At 34.8% G+C, this 17615-nt stretch overlaps 1 protein-coding gene across 3 annotated transcripts in view; it reads left to right on the top strand.

Annotated features, from left to right (window-relative positions):
• GSK3B (glycogen synthase kinase 3 beta) overlaps positions 1-17615 on the top strand; it is a 195490-nt gene that overhangs the window by 154784 nt on the left and 23091 nt on the right. For 2 of the 3 annotated variants that reach the window (XM_058731277.1, XM_058731275.1), the window contains exons 9-10: positions 6712-6750; positions 9412-9598. In XM_058731277.1, the coding sequence (XP_058587260.1) occupies positions 6712-6750; positions 9412-9598 (226 nt within the window). The remainder of the gene's footprint in view (positions 1-6711; positions 6751-9411; positions 9599-17615) is intronic. The other variant, XM_058731276.1, reaches the window with a different exon arrangement.

The following is a 17615-nucleotide window of genomic DNA, read 5'->3' on the forward strand; positions in this document are numbered from 1 at the left end:
CATGTGTAGAATGATGACTCACTTCTCCCACCTATTTTGTGTGTTCAAACTACTGTGAACTCTTCATTCATATAGTGTGCCTTGGCATAATTTGATTTTCACTTAGTACAAATGCATTTATTATGTAATAAGTACACTTACGTTAATTTCTCATTAGCGCACATAACTAGGTTGATGTTATTGGTTGTAAACACAAAATCAAATTCAGACACAGAAATTCCATGACACTATTCTGTCATCTGGATGAATCTAGATGATCCAAAATATGCTTATGTTGATTTTTAAAATAGGTTATTATCAAAAATGAAAACACAAAATTTTAAATTTCTGGCAGGAAGTGAGTCCCCTGTCTTCTCTGTTATGATAGTAAGCACCAGCCTCAGAAGTACTGTCTTATGCTAGGCTGCCAGTGAAGTTATTTTTTAAGAAACGTATAATGTTCTCTAAAGAGAAGAGCTTCTTGCCCTTTGAGGGCAGGTAACAAAGTCTGGAAACAAGAGCTGCTTTGCCTTTATTTTGGTCTTCTGATAGAACCTACATTAGGTCCATTTCCTAAAACTGTGAGCATGTGAACCCTGCTTTTCTGTGCTGCAGTATAGTACAGCTATATCCCCAAATACTGGAAGCTGGTGTGCTCAAAAATGTAGGCAGACAGAAAGATCAAGAAAGAAATGTCTTTTAAGGGGCGCCTGGGTGGCTCAGTCGGTTAAGCGTCCGACTTCAGCTCAAGTCACGATCTCATGGTCCATGAGTTCGAGCCCCGCGTGGGACTCTGGGCTGATGGCTCAGAGCCTGGAGCCTGCTTCCAATTCTGTGTCTCCCTCTTTCTCTGCCCCTCCCCTGTTCATGCTCTGTCTCTCTCTGTCTCAAAAATAAATAAACATTAAAAAAAAATTTTAAAAAGAAAAAAAAAAAGAAATGTCTTTTATGCAAACATTGAAGTGAAGGGATTTAGATGTGTAGGAAAAATAGCAAACAGAAGAACTAGACAATGAGATGTTTCTAGTATGGTTTAGGGCAGGAATCTTGAGAATTTAGAAATCCAATAAGTTGCCCTTGAGTATTACTTAATAGCCAGAGCAATCTAATTCATTGATTTAAAGTTTAAGTAGGAAAGAAAATGCTAATGTTTTGAAACGGACCATTACTGAGTGGGGATAAGAGGATAAAAACCTCCTGCATTGCTGTATACTGTAAACTTCAAAGAATAAAAAGCCAGATGGAAAGGAAAACAAGTGATGCAAAGAAAGTTTGAGAATTAAAAAGAGATAGAAATTGGCTGGCAGAAGAGGAAGCTTAAATTCTGCACTTAGTATACCGAGGTATGGTTAAATGACAGTCTATTAGGTATGAAGTGAGGATCTAGTTTGAACATCACTCCTACTCTTTGTGCCTGGAGTTTTTTCTTTTGCAAGATACCAATTAGCTATTGTCTTTTCTAGGATTCTTTGGAAAATAGTAATATGCATATAAAGGATTATTTTATTTTAGTTCTAAAGTAATATAAAGATCCTGCCTCCAATATAGTTCTATGATTTGTCCTCTCTGTCCTGCCCGGAGTTTAGTTTTGGCCATCATCGTATCATAGAATTGTTAAAACAGCCTCCTAACCAGTTTCCCTCCTTCAGTTTCGCATCTTTTTTTTTGTTTTTTAATGTTTATTTTGCGAGAGCACATATGTGGAGAGAGAGAGAGAGAGAGAGATAGAAAGAGAGAGAGAATCCCAAGCAGGCTCCACACTATCAGCGTGGAGCCTGACACAGGGCTTGATCATGCAGAGCTTGGTCTCACAAACCATGATGTCGTGACCTGAACCAAAATCAAGAGTGGGACACTTAACCTACTGAGCCACCCAGGTGGCTCAAAGTTTTCTTTTTTTTTTTTTTTTTAAATTTTTTTTTTCAATGTTTTTTATTTATTTTTGGGACAGAGAGAGACAGAGCATGAACGGGGGAGGGGCAGAGAGAGAGGGAGACACAGAATCGGAAACAGGCTCCAGGCTCCGAGCCATCAGCCCGGAGCCCGACGCGGGGCTCGAACTCACGGACCGCGAGATCGTGACCTGGCTGAAGTCGGACGCTTAACCGACTGCGCCACCCAGGCGCCCCAAAGTTTTCTTAAAAGTACATGTAATACTGTCACTCCTATTTAGAAATCTTCTCTGATTACTCATTGCTTTTAGGAAAATATGACATACATATAAAGACAAGGTGATGATTATGTCCCACTTTTTGCTTGTCTAGTTTAGTTATTAATTGAATGTCCCTTCACTCTCAAAAGTGTCCCATTTTGGATAATAGATTATACAGTCATTCTGTTCCTTATTGTTTCTCTTTTTCCCCAGAAAAGCAAGAAGTTTATTCTTGTTCTGTCCCTGACCTTTCTAACCTCTAATTTTCCCCCAGAGAAGTGATTTATATTTCTCTTTTATTAGCGTCTTTTCACACTTGGAAGGATCTTCTTCTTCCCTGCTTACCACATCTTAATCTTTTGTCAAGACTCAAATCTTAACTTCTCCCATGAAATATTTTCTAATTTTCTGAGCTCTCCATGATTAATTCCCACCATATAACTCTTATAGTACCTTTCAAGTTCCACCATATGTATTGTAGCAGTTCCTAATTTCTTTTTCATAATGGTAATAATAAGATGGATATCCGTTACTTTAAAATGTTTGTTGCTAAGTCTTTGGAACACGTAGTAAGTTTAATAGTTAAGTGTCTGTAGGATATATGGGGCCATAGATTATTGGTTAAGTATCACAGAAAGCAGTATCCACAAGTCAGTCCTTACATACTCAATTTCTTAGAACACTGTCCACATACTTGAAAATGAATAAATGTACTATTTACAACTAGCTATGAGTAAGCAGAAAATTGGGTTCGAGGTCGTTTCAGCTGTTAAAGGTACCAGACTAGATAGGACATGGTACATTTTTTATTCTCTATGTTTAAAACTAAACACAAAACCTTACTGTACTTTTTTTTTTCCTACCGTACTTATTTTTTTTAAGACTTTATAATTTTACCTTTTTTTTCTGAGCTTTTCAGTACAATATTTTTCACTTGGTAAACTTAGCTGTTTCAACTATAGTTTAACACATTTACAGTTTTAAAAAATGCCTTCAGAGGGGTCGAGAGAGCACAAAACAAAATTTGTTGTCAGACTTCTTTTTTTGCAAGCAAGCTTATCAGCCTTTTCTGGTTTTGCTCACATGTATTCCAGAAAGCCTAAAACAATGGTGGGATTTCTACTAGTTCCTAAGATTGCACCTGTCTGTTTTGTTCTGTTGCTTAGGTAAATTAGTTTTATATTATTACTTAACATCTGCCCTGAACATTCTACTAATCCATTATCACTTGTCTCAAAAATACACTGTTTTCTACTGAATTTTCTACCTACATCTTCATTAGTGCTAGAATAATCACTTCTTCTCTAACATTTATTTTCCCATGTGCGTAGACTTCCTCACTTTTCTAGTTATACTGGCTATGCTCCCATTTCTTTGCTGAAAACTATGCACTTTAAAATCTAGCCCCTAGGGTGGCTAATCCCTATGTAAGATGGATAATATAAACAAGAAAGAATACTAAGGCATAAGTTTTGAGATCACTTGTGGGGAGCAGAGGGATAGGGTTGGAGGTAAATTAAAAAAGAAAGCAAAAATCTACTTTTAATATATCATTTTTTCCTTAAAACACCTATCTCCTATGTACCCAGCACTGTGCCGGATACCATAAAGTATGAAAAAGAAGTAAAATATATAGCCCTTGTTTTTGAAAAGCTTACAGGTGATATAAATGACTCAGTTGAAGCAAATATTGAATAACATATAACCAGATACTTGATTGTGTGCTGTAGGTGTTCAGAGGTGTTTCACATGCTTTATAGGTATAAGGCAGATCTCCAGTGAGGGAGGTAGAGGAAAAAAGGAAGCCTTCTTAAAGGTGATAGAAGAAAAAGGTAGGGTGGGCTGTTGAAGGAGGATTTTGATTTGATTAGATGTTGCTAAGGTCAGGAATTGTTGTAGCCTAGGGGACTGTCCCTTAAGATGAGGAGGTATGGATAAAAAGAAAATATTCCTATATTCCTAGGAAGGTCAGTCTAACTACAGTAACTATTTTGTGAACAATGAGAGATTAAATTGAGTAAGTAGACATTTGGTAAATCATACTTCTGGGTAAGCCTGCAGTACTATTCTATCAGTGAGTGATGTTAGAGGGAGAAATTAACTAAATGCTGATGTCAACACATATAATAATTTCTTACTGTAGTAGAGCTCAGGAAAACTCAATAAGCCTTTTAATTAGTACAGATGAAATTTATTGAATGCTGTCTCTGTTGTGGCTAAGGAAAGGATGTTTGTGCTTCTTATGAATGATGTACCACATGTGAACTCTTTAGTAGACTTAAGTTTTTTTCGTAGCTACTTAACCTGGTTAATTAACATAACTCTTCAACAAATCTATGGCATCCTCTCACTTTTAATCCTATATTTAGGTTTACAAATTGCAAATAATTTTAGATGATAAATAGACTGCTTGAGAGGCAGTATTGGGGTTGCTCTTTAGGAGTGTTCATGGTTTATCAGTCTTCAACATTGGGTGCTTGTGTATTTTGTGTATAACCAGAGAACAGCGTCTATGTTGTACATTTATCACAATGAAATCTAGGAAAGAATAGCTGTTCGGAACAGGCACAGCACTTGTTCTGTGTTCTACTTAGATTAATTATCTTTGCCTTAGGCATTTTTACATTGCTCTGGTTGGCTGTTTAATATAGTAGAATTGCTGAGAGCTGATGCTATGAGAATCTATCATAGGCCTTGATATTTGTTTATAAATGGTAATTTTAAAAGGCTTAAGATTCAGTCATAACAGTTAGCTCCAGGTTGAAATTTGGTATTTGATGGCAAAAGTTTCTGTCTAGGACATGTAAGGAGAAAATTGCCTCTGTCATTTTTGAGTTATCCAAATGCAAATTTATTTTGAATAATTCTTCATTTAAGGACTCATTTGCATTTGTTCAATACCATAGAGACTTTCTTTTTGAAAAAATGAATTTTTTCTGTTAGTTTCTTCTGTGGACTAGTATTTGTGGTGAGAGTTTGCTTCAATTTAAGAAAATGAGTTGCTGCACAGGTGAGGTAGTATTTGAATCACTTAAAAGTTCATGTCAGTGTTTTAGTTCTTTTCAATTTTTCCTTTCTGTTTTCTTTCTTTTGTTTATTTATTTTTTGCTTTGTTCTGTTTTATTTTATTTATTTACTTTTGTTTTTAGTTTTTACAGGGGGTGTTTTGGGCTCTTCATGGCCTTGCTAACATACTTGGCTGGCCATATTTAGTCTGCGCACTAATCGTTAGTTGGCCCAATTGAGTCTTACTTTGTGCTCTCATTTTTTTTAGTCTTGCTTTCTATCTTTGTCCAGCTGATTGTGTTTTAGTTCATGAGAGATTTTTATTCTGATGGGCCGGATTTTAATCCGTGTACTAAATTTTAGTCTGCAGACTAAAAGTAATCCGCGGATTATTTATTTTTGCAAAATATTAATTCCCCCACTGGAAACTATCCTAAAAGAATGTTAAATTCTCTTAGAATAGCGAAGGGAATTCACAGCTACTGGTGAGTTCTGCCATTTTTTATTCTCAATACCTAGACATAATAGATCCTACTACCTCCCTTGCATATTTGGCTCCGTTGTGCCTAGGTGTTGGTGTACATTACTATGCATGTCACCTATAACTGTGACTGTCCCTTAGTTGTATTGTTTATTGTATATATATTTTTGTTTAGCTTTTGGTGGGTGAATTGGGCATATTTGCACTTGGAACTGTGTTGAATTTGTAGTGCTCAAAGATGTAGCATTTTTTTTTCAGTGAGTTTTTCCAAAAAGGAAAGAATGTTCTATATTTATTTTTACTAAGAAATGGGTGCAAGGGTATGAGGGGGCAAAGCCCACAATAGAGAAAGTAAGTTTATACCCTCACTCCTGAGGTGATATGTCAATTTCCTGAAGAATCCTAAAATAATGAGAATGTCAGCAAATATCTTTTAGCAGGGAAGTCAATCCAAAATGGAGAATAATCCGCGGTGGCCTGATCCTTCTTAGCTCACACAAATTGAAAATATCTGGCTTGAAATCTATAGTAATATAAATTAAATATATTTATTACTTTCTTCCATCACTAATAATTAAGCAAAAAAAAATGTTTATACTGTCTAACTGGAATAAATTAATAGATAAAAATTAGCATATTGGGAACTGATATCTTTAAAAGCAGGCTAATATGCCCCATCCCAGTCATGTCAATGGACGATGAATCCAGGTCGTAGAAGACCAAACACTTTACTTTGGGAAGTTTACTTCTAGATTTCATTTTGATTTTAACTTTTTTTGGTTTTGTATTTTTTTAATAAACGCACTGGCATTGGAACATAATAAATTAAAATTAAAATGTTTCTTTATTGTGCCTCACCATTGCGCAATCAAAAATTTTTTTGCATACACTGTGGTGAAATAATTTTTAAAACTTGGACTTGCTACTGTGGAGACTGATGTTTAAAGTTTATAACTGTATAAACATTTTCTATGTCCCCCCCCCCCAACACCATGGATTTCTTATAACACTGGATATATTTTTCCTTGCTGGACTATTCTCTTTTGGATTGACTTCCCCTGTTTGGATTATTTCACTGCATTATCATCTTTAGGATTCGTCAGGAACAGGACATTTCACCTCAGGAGTGCGGGTATGTACTTAATTTTTTTTTCCCAAAATTTCAGGGCAGGTCTATAAAACTAGGGGGAAAACTTTTTTTAGAAAGGCAAAACCGTTATTCATTCTGGAAATGTAAAAGTAAAAACAGCATAGGTAGTTAGCTGTGATTTCTTCTTCATTCACTATGTGGCAATACAGGTTTTACTTATCATATATTTATTTAGGTTGTCAGTCTCCTGAGTGATTTATTGACATCTAGACTAAAGTTTAGGAATTGTGGGGTTTAAAAATTACTTTTACAAGAATAAATATGAACAACGATACGCAGCAATAAAGGTTATGAATCTTAAACAATTTAAATGAGTACAGCAGCAGAAGCTTTGTTATTAGCCAAATTTCAGTAGTTACTGGCTTCCTTTTCTTTAGACACAAAGAATTCAGAAGAGCTGTTTTCTAGTTTGGCCTCTAATTTTTTGAAGTTGTATGCTACCACACCCTATATTATGGTCACAAATCTGAACTTTGGGAGACACTGGTTTTGACTCCACATAATTTCCCACTTAACCTTTATCCATAGAATACTGGTCTTATCAGGAATCTCTCAAAGGGTATAAAAAAAATAACGGATACTTTTTTAAAGGCAGCTTAAGTCTTGATTTTAATGTAGGCTCTTAGAATGAATTCTTCTTTATTGTTTTTAACTCTGTTTTTCCATGAGTTAGGATTCCCTGGCAAAATAAGCTAATACCTATCTTAGTACCAACCTGGATGGTCATTTGTAGCCAGTAAGATACTAAAAGGATGTGGATGACTTTTTTTTTTTTTTTTTTTTTTAATAATCAGAGATAAGGTTACAGTACTGGTTTATTAGTACCTTTAACACAAAATCTTCATTAATATAACATGAAATTTTTCATTAAAGTACACTCACTGTCCAGCTACCCTACATTTGAATGTTAGCAGGAGACACTTATTTCTACTTTTAGTGGTACTTTTAATTCTACTTATGTGCTCCCATATTGGTGCAAAAGCATTTTTCCTTAGACTAGCTAGCAAAATAAATCCATGTGCTGTGAAATAAATGCAGACAGCCCTCAGGGATAAAACTTCTCAGTAATACTTGATATTTTTATGAAAGGTTTTCTGAGTTTTCCCACTGATTATTTTCTTTTACATTCTGAATTTGAAAATGAACCTGGCTAGAAAGCAAGAGAGGGAAAAATTTCTTAAAATAGTGGAAGATCTGAACGTTTCAAATAATATAATACTTTGAAGATTTCCTTGACTGAGGCAACTCCGATCACTCGAAAGAATAAAGATAAAGCAGTTTTTGACTGTACAGAGGGTTTTCTAATATGGTCAAATGAATAATTAAGGCCTTTAACGTCCTGAAATGAATTCCTACTCAAGCCAATTTCTCAATTTCCATGGAAAATATCTTTATTAGCAATAAACTTTGTGTAAAAACAAAAGAAAAAAAGGTTTTCACTGTAGAAAGTACTCTTACAAGTAGTCTCTTGAAAAGTAATGAGCTCTATAGTAGTAACTAGTTCTCCTACCTCCAGTCTAAGTGAACGGCCAGATGTTACATGAGCTGCTCTCATCAGGAAACCTTACTCCCAGGGTCCTCCATGCCTCATCACAATCTACATGTCCTTCCTGCACTGTTTCCTTCCATTTATACTTTTCTGCCTCTCTTTATATGTCTGTCTGCTGCCACTACCACACCCTCTGTTATCCTGTGTTCTTCCTATCAAGGGGTATACATTTCATTTTTCTTTTGTTTCAAAGGCTTTCTGTTCATCTGTTTATATTTGTTTCTGTTTTTCTCCTTTCTGTTTTTATTCTTCAACTCTCCATAATTTACAACAGAGTTATTTTCATAGTTTTATGTATTGATTAAGCATTTCAAGACATAGATGTGGAAGGCGTTCTGTTCTTTTAAGCAAACTAGTTCATACGCATTTTGCTTTAATATAGCCTTCAGTTGACTTTTTCTGTGAATTAATGGCTCTTAATGAAAAGTACATTTCGTTCTCCCTAATTAAAACCCTAGAATATTCATTCAAATGAGGGTAATCTGGCCATGTTTGTGATAACAGCTACTCCTTGAGAAAAGCCTTGGACAGTTTGTCAAATTCTGGGTATTCAAGAATTTTTTTCAAATAAGGTAGACTCTTATATTAAAGAGTTAATACCAAGTCACTGGCATTTGTAGATCTAAAGTAAATAGCTTTTCTCTTTTAAAAGATCTTGATTACCAAATTTGAGTAGGGCTGTCAATTATTCTGATATTCTGCTAAAAATCACACAAAAGAGGCAGCTTTTTATTTTACTGCCACAGTAGTCAAATCTTTTTTAAAAATTTTATATTTTTCTAGGTGTGCTTACCTCCAGAATCCAGTCTTTCTCTTGTGCCTGTATTTTGTGTGCATATTTAATTGTGCTGTAGATTTTTTTTCCTATTTCCCCTAGTTTTTTCTCTGAGCTTTTCTCATATAGTTTTTAATTAGCAGTTCACCCCAGTGTGGTGAAGCATATGCAGTTAACTCTTTTCATTCTAGAAGCTTCCTTTCACAAATGCAACCATGTTGTTGTACGTGGTGGGAATTAACTCAGTACTCAAAGGATAATTTGCTAAGATTCTTACACTGAAGCATTAATTGTTCTTTCCCTTTTTTTTGTGCTGTAGGTCTTCCGACCCCGGACTCCACCGGAGGCAATTGCACTGTGTAGCCGTCTGCTGGAGTATACACCAACTGCCCGATTGACACCACTGGAAGCTTGTGCACATTCATTTTTTGATGAACTAAGGGACCCAAATGTCAAACTACCAAATGGGCGAGACACACCTGCACTCTTCAACTTCACCACTCAAGGTAATTCCAAACACTTAACTCTTTTTACCATTTCTGAGAAAACTACTTATGTGTGTGAAGTGACATTCTGTTAATTAAAATCTGTGTAGGACAAAAGTGGGCACATTAAGTACTTATGCAAGTAGGGAGCATTTTTTCTAACCACTTACTAGGCCACTACTTGTATGGTTTGGACAAAATAGTGGCAGATAAGATTTTTCCAGTAGACATAGCTGCTCTCATTTTTGGCAGATTATAATAAATCTTGGCACATGAGAAGTTATAGAGATTTCACTAATAAGACTAATGTACAATTTAACTTTCAGGTTTGTATTTGAAACTTAGAATGTTAGTATTTCTTGCTTCCCAAGGATTTATATCAAGTTTTTTAAACCTAGAAATAAATTGGTGGCTATATTTGTATAAAGTCAGATATAAACAGGGAAAACTGGAATTCTGTAACTCTTTCTTAGAACTTATATAAGGGATGTAGGTAGAGAGATTCTTATCCCTGCTGGGGCTTGGCAGTATTGCTGCTGCTGAGAGAACATTGAGAGGAAAACAGAGTTTGTGAATCGGTGGTTTCTAAAAGACCCAGGGAAAGTCATTATTTCTTAACCACTTCTGTGTTCACTTTTCTCTCTGATTAAGACCTTAAGTGATTCATTTAATCAGCCATACTGCCTTTGATGCTGTGATTTTCTTCATAAACTGAACATTAAAAGTGTACAATTTCCTGTAGCTAAAACATGCAATAAATATTCGATTGATTATTAGTTTAGTCAAGCTAAAAATACACAAGGGAAATGGAGAGCTTTCTGTGACCAGGAAATATATATTTCCTTTATTCTAAGATGAATTCCCCTCCCACTCATATTTAAACTTGGAAGTGGAAAAATGCATTTTGCTTAAGCAATAGATTTGGAAGACCTGAGTTGTTACTGAAATGGACTTGGGTGATTCCATTGATTATAATCTTAAGTGGTCAATAACATGTAACTATTAGCAGTGCTGATACAGTCTTAAACTGCATTCATAAAGGTAAAAGAAAAATATTCAGATATCCTGGGATTAATTCTGACTCTTTAGGGCTGATCAGAAATCATTTGGAATGTTGTTTTAGGTCCTGGCTATGCCATTTTAAGATGTTAATGAAAGACGGGTAGGGTATACAAAGGAACAGAACCGACAGTAGATCCTGGAAAAGTGAAAACTTAAACAATACCTCATAGATTATCTTCTAAAGAAAGGTGTTAGCCTATATTCTTTCTCCATATTATAAAATTGGAAATAGTAGGTAGCAGAAAATTAGAGAATACTACATATTTGAGTTTATCATGCAGACCTCAGCCCCTGGCATAGATAGAGATTAATAAAATTACTGATGAATCAGGGAATTTTTCAATTGTTTAACAGTGGAACAAGTGTTTTTCAAAATACTGATCTCAGTATGAGGAAGAAGCTGGATGATGTCCAATGTTCTCCAATGTGGCAGTAGGTTAGACTGGGAGACTCTTGGCCTCTTCTGGAGCAAAGGTTCTATATAATTCCATGTCACTAAGAAAACAAACTTTATTTTCAGTTCTTACTGTTCTGTTTTAATCAAGAGTAGTACATGTAGATTGAGAAAAATGTTGAAAATGCAAAAGAAGTATAGAGAAAATTAAAATCACAATCCTGAAATAATCACTTTTACCTTTCAAATTAATCACTGAAACATTTTCATAGTGTAGCTCTTTTCAGTCTTTTCTCTGATGCATACATATACTGATAATCTTTGAATATAAAGTGATACTCTGTTTTCCCATTAAGGTCACAAAAGGGTTTCTTTTGATTAACTCAAAAATATTTAAAATTACACATTATACAAAATTAATATTTATTCAGGCATTTCACTTTTTTACCTCTCATTTCATGAAACAATTTTATTAATACTTTTTATAAATGCATCTTTTACATCTGTGTCTTTGTCATCAGTAGAGCTACTTTTTGAACTATCATAGATTTTTAGGTTATATCACCTAAATTTTTTGATATGAAGCACTTTTTGAATCTGTATGAGGCCACCACTGGAAATTCTACAGGTATCAAATTTCGTAAGTTTTTTGTTGTTGTTGTTGTTTTGTTTTGTTTGTTTTGTTTTGTACTGTAGGTGTCTGTTAATTAGCTGCACATATAACTATCTGCTGGGTTGCTTTTTAAAGTGGTCCCCAAAAGGCTCTGTATACAGTGACATCCAGCATTTGTTACTGTGGAATCTTGACATCACAAACTATTATGTTAATGTTAACTTTATTTGTTTCTCTCTCTCTCTCTCTCTCTCTCTCTCTCTCTCTCTCTTTTTTTAACCACTTTTGTCAGGTGAACTTAGTTTCCCAAACAAGCATTGATTGTGGTTTTATTCACACGAAGTATCTTCTCCAATGAGTACTTTGTTTCTCAAATACATGAATTAAGGAAGCCTTTTGTCAAGTAAGCAATTAAGTAGAACCCCAAACACACATGATATTTATAATGGACACATTTTGGAGAATAATTCTCCCTATATTCAGACATATTTTGTATAAACTCTTTAATACACCTGTATGTGTTGATCAAAACTGAGATACTTAAACATTTTATTTAATCAGATTTAAAAATCCAGGATTCGGTTTCATTGTTCATATATACGATTCTTTACTCACTAATAATTATTCATTATTACTAAAGAAAATAAAATTTTAAAACAACTAAATTTATTATTCTATGGAATCCTAAGTTTTTTTGAAAACTGAGGAAACATTTGTATAACATGAGCCATTTTAAAGTAAACAGTTCAGTGGCATTTAGTATATTCACAATGTTGTGCAACTACCACCTTGATCAAGTTCTAAAACATTTTCATTGCTCCTAAAGAAAACATACCCATTAAGTGGTCAGTCCCCATTAACTCCTCCTCCAACTCCTGGCAACCACCAATGTGCTTCCTGCTTCTGGACTTCACTATTTGGGATATTTTATATAAATGGAGTAATACATTATGTGACCTTTTGTATATGGCTTCTTTCACCTAGCATAATGTTTTCAAAGTTCATCCATGTTGTAGCATGTGTCAGTATTTTATTCCTTTTTATGGCTGAATAATATTCCACTGTAGTATGTCTTAATCAGTGTAGGCTGTTATAACAAAATACCAGAGACTGTGTGGCTTAAACAGCAAACATTTATTTCTCAGAGTTCTGGAGGCTGGGAAATTCAAGATCAAGGTGCTAGTAGATTTGGTGTCTGATGAAGACATAGTTTGTGATTTGCAGATGGCTACCTTCTTACTGTATCCTCGTATGGTAGAAAGAGATTACGTCTCTTGTGTCTCTTCTTAGAAGGCCACTAATCCCATTCATGGGGGTTCTCCCCTCATGACCTAATTACCTCTCAAAGGCTCCATTTCCAAACACTATTACGTTGGGGAGTAGGGCTTCAGCATATGACTTTTAGGGACACAAACAATCAGTACACAGTGTATGGATACACCACATTTTGTTTATCCATCATCTGTTGGTGGATATTTGGCTTGTTTCTACCTTCTGGCTATTATGAATAGTGCTGCTATGACCATTTGTTTACAGATATTTATTTGAATACTGTTTTAAATTCTTTTGGGTATTGCTGAGTCATGTGGTAATTCTATGTTTAATTTTTTGAGGAACTGCCAAACTATTTTCCATGGTGGTTTGCACGTTTTATATTCCCACCAGCAGTTTACAACAGTTCCAGTTTCTCTACATCCTCCCCAATACTTATGTTCCTTTTTTTTTTTTTTTAATAGCTATCCTAGTGGATGTGAAGTGGTGTTTCATTGTGCATTGTGGTCCTAAATAAGTTTATTGCAATAATGAATCACAGCCTGGTAAATGCTATTTACCTATTCTCTAGTAAATTACATTCATAAGACAAACTGACATGAAAATAAGTTGACTTAGATTTTAGAATATGGTTTTGAAAATATTGGACTTTTGTGAATGGACAGTTTTTCATATTAATCAGATTTATTTAATTATTTGTTTAATAATTAAATATTTAATTAATTGTTAATTAAAGAGTTATTTAATTATTTAATAGAGTCAGCTAACTTTAATGTCCTTAGAAGCCTCCAAGGTTTTTATTAACTTCAGCTTTGACATACGCGTTTTAAAGTAAAGAAAAGGCTCAACTTGAAGAAGAATAAATAATTTAGCTCAAACTTTATTTATACATATCTGTTATTTACAAGCTTTTTAAAAGGAGTGAAGATTGTTTTATTTTGGTATTTCAAATTGTTATATTTTCCCAGAATATCAGATATAATTATGGCTCTATGTATGTCTGAATATATATAATATGTCTTTGGGGATTTAAAGAGTGTGTGTGTATTTGGTGTGTATAGAGTATATGCAATCTCTACGGCACTGTGACTCTGATTCTGTGCATATTAGTGAAAAGGATATGCAGGAGTCTTTGTATCTGTTCACATGAAATGTGTAGATATGTTCTTGAAATCCTTTTCCATAAAACTAAATGTGTTAAATTGAGAGTGCCATCATTTTGAGAGATGGCCCTTCCTTTTTAAGCATTAAAATGCCCTATCTTAACAGCCATTCTGAAACTGGGCTGTCATCACTGGTAGTACTTTCTCCTTTTCCTTCTAGATCACTGTTACACTCAAAGAGTGTTTCTGCCCAGGGAAGAAGTGTTGTTTGATGTTGTTCTATTTGATCTTCTGTATTCTGATTTTGGATCAGTGTTTCCAAATGATGATCTTGTTTACCAAGGCAAAGATGTAACTGTTGTGCAGATGCAACTTTAAAGCACATATTAATAGCAATAAATGAACAACCAGAATAAAGCCGGGTAATACAAGAACTTGGAAAAGGATAATCAATCCCCCAATTGGTTGTATAGCTAGAGAGGGTTCAGAGATAGGAAACACTGGGGTGGGAGGGTGTTAGTGAGGTTCTGCTATAGGCAGAATAAAGCCCTCCTCCAGCCTCATACATTTTCAGTGAAGTCTGTACTAATTCCCCCAAGTGAAATAAAGATAACTCCTGATCTGCATGTAGTAGGTGTTTAATGAATGTTTGAGTGATACATGCCACTTTAAGTAAACACAATATTCATGTAACCAGTATTTATTGGACTTTTCTAGTGTGCCTTCTAGTTGCTGTTAGTGTTGTTTTAACTAGTAAACCTGCCATATGAATAGAACTATGAAGATTAAACACTTGAGTAAAATACAGGGCTGTATTAAAGTAAAGCTTAACAATAAAGCTAACTGCAATTTGATATTTGTTACTGTGCCACAAGTAACTAGCAATAAATGATCACTAGTATTACTCATAATTAAAACAAGCATTTCTGTGATCAGCTAGAGGAGGAAGAAGAGGAATGAACAAGGGACAGAAAACTTGGAGATCCTTTTGACTTTCTGGATTCACATAACAGATTATCAGACATCTCATTTTTCTGGCACTGGGGCCTCAGTGCTCTGGGACCCCCTGAGTGATACTATCTTCATCTAGATGTTGGAAACCTGAAGAGACCTTTGGCACACCCTCTTTCCTTCAGTCATTGGATCTCAAAGGTTGGACATAACTGAATCAGACCTCAGGAATTGGAATCAGGAAATTCCAACAGGGATCAGTATTTTCTTTATTCACCAATTCCTTGCCTATTCCATGGCTGGAATATATTGGGAAATTGGTTGCTTTGTATGTTTAAGTGAGTCTACAGTTAATCCCACTACACCTTCCCAATACCAAATTTTCTACCTAATTTGTATGAAATTTTACAAGGAAAGTTATTTTAGCAAGCATTGTCCTGGTTGGGGGTTTCATCACCAGATCTTTTAAAATACTAACATTTTGCTGGGTAGCTTCTAAAATATGTCACTGCTATAAATGTAGTATACTAAACACATTCAGACATTTTTTGGTGACTGGTACAAATTGTGATGCTCCCTCTTAGGCAGTTCCAAGGCAAAGTAGTCATGGATTTGTGTAGATATTATGTAGTCCTCACATTAAACATCATTAATATCACTAAGAAGCAGTAGTGAGCCTTCTAATTATTTTACTATTTGTCTGACCTTCTAAGAAGCTTAATTATTTATTTAATTTTAAGATTTTGTTAGAAACTTGGTCAGGGATTTTCTGGACACTTTAAAATTGTTAGGAGAAGAAAGGAGCAGTTATAATAGGGTTATTTGTTTATTAAAAAAAAATCCATAGAAGCAGCATTAGGATTCAGTAATGTGTGTGATCAAGGTGTATCATCCTAGCATTTGAATTCTTTCTCATGAAAAGTACACAGATGAAATGGGCATGCCATTGTGAAATTGTCTAAACCTTTTTGTGAGAGAAATACCACTTTACCTATAACAGACAACCACTGGCAATTTTCATATGTATATAGGAGGCCTGATATACACATGAAGACCTCGACCTAATTGCAGAAGAAAAAGCACGTCTGCCTCTTTCAGTGACTCCTTTCGACAGGTCTGCAGGTTGAGCTTCAGAACTAATGAAGAAGATTCCTCTCTACCTGATGAGTGATATTTTATTACATCACTGTTAGAGAAGGTCTGGTGAACAAAGGGATTGATTTCTTCCCTCTGGTTAGCACATTGATTGCTTCTCTCCAACTTATCCTCAGCTTTCACACTATACACAGTTTGAACAAACATATACACCCTACCCACCCACTGAGCCACTGTCCCCCCTACCCCCCCAAAAAAAACCTAGGAAAGTTTCTTATCTACTTATCATTGAATTTGGGATTCATATTTGGAAGAATAGAAACTTTAAGGAATACTTAAGGTTTCGTCAACTAAATTTATGTTTTGTTTTAATATTTTAAAAGATTGCTTTATCAAGTAGTCAGGTATGTTTGAGTTTATTCAGTTTGCCCTTTCATGGGAATGTTTCTTCTTTCATTTGCATTATAAACAACAGTGCAGCAAAATTTAGTTAAATGAATTCAGTCAGCTTTTTAGTTGATGAATATCTATCTTGGCTTTATTAATTTTTTTATTTTATTTTTATTTTTTAAAATTTACATCCAAATTAGCATATAGTGAAACAATGATTTCAGGAGTAGATTCCTTAATGCCCCTTACCCATTTAGCCCATCCCCCTCCCTCACAACCCCTCCGGCAACCCTCAGTTTGGTCTCCATATTTATGAGTCTCTTCTGTTTTGTCCCCCTCGCTGTTTTTATATTATTTTTGTTTTCCTTCCCTTATGTTCATCTGTTTCATCTCTTAAAGTCCTCATATGAGTGAAGTCGTATGATTTTTGTCTTTCTCTGACTAATTTCACTTAGCATGACATCCTCCAGTTCCATCCACGTCGTTGCAAATGGCAAGATTTCATTCTTTTTGATTGCCAAGTAATACTCTATTGTGTATACATATACCACATCTTCTTTATCCATTCATCCATCGATGGACATTTGGGCTCTTTCCATACTTTGGCTATTGTTGATAGTGCTGCTATAAACATGGGGGTGCATGTGTCCCTTGGTAATAGCACACCTGTATCTTGGCTTTATCGATACCTATTTTAAAATTCATTTTGCTTTTATTTAAATTGTCCATTAAAGTGTTTGGTTATGGAGCACATAATGATTGATACACCATCAAAAGATTCTTGATATTCCCTGATAAACTACTATATGGTTTTTTTGATGGATAGTTTCATGGTGTCTGCAGTTGGTTAAAGAAACCTTTATCATCATTAACGTTTCCAAAGCCTTCTGAGCCTGTTGCTATGTTGTTTTCAACCATGTCTCTGAGATAACATGGTCTATCTTATTACTACCTTTTCTCCGAACTAGCCCCAATTCAGTATTACGGACCTCCTTGTTTCCTTAATTATCTCCGTACTCTCAAGCCTAGGACAAATATTTATTAAATAATACTATTTCCTTTTTTTGTCAGCTTACTTTTTATTTTCAGTCTTTTCTGTACTTCTTATTCTCTGTCTTCAAGAATACATGCACTCTCCCTGATCCTGAAAAGTTCTGT

Source organism: Neofelis nebulosa, chromosome 5 (genome assembly GCF_028018385.1).
Source record: "Neofelis nebulosa isolate mNeoNeb1 chromosome 5, mNeoNeb1.pri, whole genome shotgun sequence".
NCBI lineage: Eukaryota > Metazoa > Chordata > Mammalia > Carnivora > Felidae > Neofelis > Neofelis nebulosa.